Genomic DNA, 4981 nt, shown 5'->3' with positions numbered 1-4981 from the left:
TGCCTCCACTGCATCCTGGAGGCGGCCCGCACTCGAGCTGCTGCTCGGCTGCTGCGGCCCCGAGCCTCTTGTTGCTGGACTATGACGGGTCGGTGCTGCCCTTCCTCGGGGGCCTGGGCGGGGGCTATCAGAAGACCCTCGTGCTGCTCACCTGGATCCCGGCGCTGTTCATCGGCTTCAGCCAGTTCTCGGACTCGTTCCTCCTGGACCAGCCCAACTTCTGGTGCCGCGGGGCCGGCAAAGGCACCGAGCTGGCGGGGGTCACCACCACAGGCCGGGGGGGGGACATGGGCAACTGGACCAGCCTCCCCACCACCCCCTTCTCCACTGCCCCCTGGGAGGCTGCGGGCAACCGGAGCAACAGCAGTGGCGCGGACGGAGGCGACACACCACCCCTGCCATCCCCTCCGGACAAGGGGGACAACGCCTCCAACTGTAACTGCCACGCGTGGGACTACGGCATCCGCGCCGGCCTCGTCCAGAACGTGGTCAGCAAGGTAAGGGCCGCGGCCGCCCAGTCCCTCCGACCCTCTCCATGCAAATCGAGGTCCAAGCCCGAGCCAGCTGGAGACCCGAAGTCCCCAAAGTGGTGGTGCTAGAGTGTGTGTACGGCATTCCGCACTGGCTTAATCTCCTTCCGTCCCCCAAACCACATCCCTTTACTTGGGCATAAAGGGAGCGCCATAGCCTTTACTAGTTTGCACCCAAACTCCTGTCCCAGTACGCGGATGGAAAGCGCGCCCTTCCCCCACCCTCGGGGCGAGGCAGCTGACCTGTCACCAGCCCGCTCTGGAGGAGTCGGACTGGCGTCGTTCAAGGTCTGCTGGGGGAGCCGGGACCACGGCCCTGTTCTGCCCGGTTAGTTGTCCCTGCGTCTCCCACAAAGCAATAGTCTCCCATCTCGCACTTGATTTTGACAGAGGTAAAACCCACTAAAGAACTGGAGAGCCAGAGAAGCAAAGACTCCTGCAAATCTCCAACCCGCACCCGTGCTCAGTCCTCCCCCAAAGATATCTGACTTTAGACTTTACTGCCCCAGTGTCTCCTCCAGTGTTTTCTCAGCACTTCAGTAAACATCACTACAGTATAGGAAGGACGTGGAGAATATGTCATTTGGGTGTTCCTGGGCTGTTGCCGCTCTTACACAGCAGCTGCTTTGGGCTGAGGCACAGAGAACGGGGTGTGCTTTAGCTGAAACATGCACCTTGTCCTCTGAGTCGTGTAGCTAAAGCTCCCTTGCAGAGGTATTGCATGGTGTGAAATGTAGCAGAAGGGAGTTGTAAGACAAGTGTGAGGGCCTAAACACAGAGTGGGCAATGGTGGACACTCAATGCCCTAGACAGACAGCTATAATTTTATTCTTAACATATAGGAGATATCAAGACATTTGTAGTTTTGCTCCTTGTGTCTAAAATAAATAATTCACATTTTAAAGTAAATATAGACTCTCCCCCACCCCACCCCCCTACCCATTCTGGGCAGTTCTGGCAGAGTTTTAAATGCTTTGTCGAAATGTATGAAATTGGACAGTTTTAAATAGTCATTGTGCATGTAACCTCCTCCCCCCATGTGCATTGGTTAACAGTTGTAGCTCATGGATGTGTAAGATGAAACTCTTACATCATCATAATCATTGTTTTAATCTTGTACCAACCTGGCCAGAAATGCTCTGTCCTGTGGGAACCGTCTGACTGAGCTGCCCCTGCTGCCCTGCAAAGTAATGGGGTAATGTCCTTCTAGCTGGGTTCACCTTGATCCCACCCACCTCCTACCCCCTGCTTTCTAAAGGTGTTTCTGTGACTGTTTTCATTTCACAGAGGGCAATATTTCTTTTTTGGTTTAGCAGCACAGAAAAATTAAGAACAATGACTATTTAAATCACTGTGTATGTCTGACAGACTGAGGATTTGGCAACATTGTTAAGTATTTTAAGTCCCTTTCTAGAGCAGAGGCAGAATAATGGATCAAAGTGAGTATGTGTGAAGAGTGCTGTGTCCAGGGGTCAAAGCAGAGGTGAACTTGAAAGTGACGAGGTGGGATAGAGTGCCATTACCTTGGCAGTGAGGACCCAGGAAACAGCTATTCACACTCAGCCATGCGTGGTGGGAGGAGAGAACAAAAATAGTTCTTAAAAGCAGACTATGGAGGCATATTGGAGAGCTGGGCAGTTTTTCTAAATTAGCACTTGAGAGGGGCACAGACAGCACTCATGTGTGTGGCATGTTTTGGGTGATGCTTGATGACAGTTGCAGTTACTGGGCCAGACTGAGAGGGAAAACCTGGGAACAATAATTAGACACACATTTTCTTATACAGTAAAGCCTAGAAAGGACATATTGATTTTCACAGACAAAAAAGATCTAAATAAAGGACTGCCTTCCCAGTGTTCTGTGTGTTTCAAGCACATAACAAATGCTTCAAAGAGCTTTTCAAGCACATTTTGGCCTGTTGGAAGGCAGACTTTTCCTGTGCTGCTGTGTATGTTGAATACTGTAGCAGATGCACAAATGTGGGATATACACTATGATGAGTGCAGAAGTTCTAGGGGTCAGGTGCTTGTCAGCCCGTGTCCCAAGTAGAAGCAGAAGTGGAAGGAGCCTTTGCCTTCTCTCAGCAGATAAAGGCTTCGGGTTTGAGAAGCTGCCTTTTGTGCCTCTTTCCTGCCCTGTTCCATGATCTTTCCCTTGCAAATAAGCCTCATGCTGTCTTCAGCATGTATCCTGTATTTAGCATGTATCCTTTAGCGTGTGTGTGCCCTGCAATATATGCACTGTTCTGTCCCTAGGTGCCAGATAGGGAGAGGAAGTCAGAAGAGCTACCAGGCACAGTTCTGGGCCTCTTTCTCATGTGGCTGCTGGTATCCTAGCACCTACCTACACATGTGAAACTGTCAAGCCAGTTAGAATCCCAGGTTATTGTAGTTAAGAGGGATCTTAGGGCTGACAAGCCTCTCTCCCCTTCTGCGTGATGTCTCTGACATGAAGTTATCCATCCTAGTTTGAACACTTCCATCAATGGGAAGGGAGCGCTTTGTTAACAAGGCAGCTAGTCCATCCCGTAGTTGCTCTTCCTTGCAGGGAGGTACACTTTTTGGTAAATAAAACTCAGGTTAACTCATGCCTATTTGTGCCACTTCCTCCTCAGAACAATTGTGTTTTTTTAAATTATTTCTTAAATAAAATGTGCTTTCAATAGCTTCTTTCCTGGCTGAAAAATCTACAGTAGTTAAGCTATTCTATACGTACAAAAATTTGCCATACTTATTGCTCTGGTTGGCATGCGTGTCTCTTACGCATGGTACCCAGAAAGCAACTCAGCCAGACCCTGTGTGTTCTAACCCAAAGAGGGGATTGATGGATCCTGTCCTTCCCCTACTGCAACCTAGAGTTGATGCATTAGGCTTAAACTAGACATGACATACTTCTGCTGCCAGACCGTGATCACCAACCCCCACCAAGTCCCACCAATGCTGGTTTCCTGGGAGTGGTGGATGAAGTCAGGATTTTCTCAGTTTTAGGTTCATGTAGCATGACCATGACTTAGGTTTCATCTTAATCCTTTTGAGTTTCTAGATCTCTCCTGTTAGGATCTTTTTGTTTTTATTTTTTGCCTTGGCCTTGGTATTTGTTATCGGTACCAGAATTTGCATTACAGAATCTGCAATGCCTTCAAAATAAGGACAACACTAATGTCACTTTCTTTTGTGCAGCCCTTTACAGTTGATAAAACATTTCATATACATTATTTTCTTTAATTAAGAATAATAACCCAAGGCCAGTCTCCGGTGGTATGATCACAGTTCTCTGAAACCTCCCCCTCCCAGGCTTAAGTCATCTTTCTGCCTCAGCCTCCTGAGTAGCTGGGACTACAGGCATGCACCACCACACCTGGCTAATTTTTATTTTTATTTTTATTTTTTTGCAGAGATGGGGGTCTTGCTATATTGCCCAGGCTGGTCTTGAACTCCTGGCCTCAAGCAGTCCTCCTGCCTCGGCCTCCCAAAATGTTAGGATTACAGATGTGAGCCATCAGCCGGACTAATAGCAAGTGATAATCATGGATTTTAAGTCACTGAACACACATTTGAGTGTGCCATGTGTTCTGTACAAGAACCAGGTACAGATGCTCCTCTGCTTAGGATGGGGTTGTGGTTGTGTCCAGATAAACCCCTCATCAGTTGGAAATATTGAAAGTGGAAAATACATTTAACCTATTGAATATGCTGGCTTAGCCCAGCCTACCTTAGGTGTGCTCAGAACACTCACATTAACCCACAGTTGGGCAGGATCATCTCACACGAAGCCTATTTTATAATGTGTTGAATATCTCATGTAACTTATGGAATGTAACTGTACTAAAAGTGAAAAAGAGAATGGTTGTGTACTTCAGATACTCACGCAACCATTGTGTTTTTCACTTCTGGTGAATAAAGCAGCCCTTATTGATACAGTTTCTACTGAATGTGTATTGTGTTCACACCATCATCAAGTCAAAATATCATCAAGTCGAACCGTTTTAAGTCGGGGACCATCTGTGTTCAACTTTCTGATGACTTTCATAAGCTCTGCATTTTATCTCCCAGCTCTGTTGAAAGGTATTGTCAGTGCCTTGCAGAAAAGAATCAAATTCCTTCCAAGTCACATAGACAGCAAGTTTTGGGGAACTAAGGACAAACAGGTCTGCAGCTCAGCTCAGTTGGCTTCCCTCTCCTACACCAGCATTCCCTGTGCAGCCCAAATTCTCAGATATTCTGAGATCTTAGTCAACAAAGGTAAAACAAACAAAAAGAAACTCCATGGACTTACAAATATTGCTCTTAATGATTTGCACAGGCTGGGGGCAGTGGCTCACGCCTGTAATCCCAACACTTTGGGAGGCCTAGGTGGGTGGATCATCTGAGATTAGGAGCTCGAGACCAGCCTGGCCAACATGGTGAAACCCCATCTCTACTAAAAATAGAAAAATTAGCCGGGTGTGGTGG

The 4981-nt window shown here is 47.7% G+C and overlaps 1 protein-coding gene across 1 annotated transcript in view; it reads left to right on the top strand.

Annotated features, from left to right (window-relative positions):
- Positions 1 to 2: 2 nt before the first annotated feature.
- SLC22A23 (solute carrier family 22, member 23) overlaps positions 3 to 4981 on the top strand; it is a gene marked incomplete at its 5' end in the record, with an annotated part of 195762 nt that continues 190783 nt past the window's right edge. The window contains one exon of the mRNA XM_011984610.1: positions 3 to 497. Within this exon, the coding sequence (XP_011840000.1) occupies positions 3 to 497 (495 nt within the window). The remainder of the gene's footprint in view (positions 498 to 4981) is intronic.

The sequence above is a fragment of the Mandrillus leucophaeus genome, unplaced genomic scaffold (assembly GCF_000951045.1).
Source record: "Mandrillus leucophaeus isolate KB7577 unplaced genomic scaffold, Mleu.le_1.0 Scaffold27, whole genome shotgun sequence".
In the NCBI taxonomy this organism is placed as follows: domain Eukaryota; kingdom Metazoa; phylum Chordata; class Mammalia; order Primates; family Cercopithecidae; genus Mandrillus; species Mandrillus leucophaeus.
The sequence above is the reverse complement of the archived record's forward strand: the minus strand, read 5'-3'. Positions and strand labels throughout refer to the sequence as shown.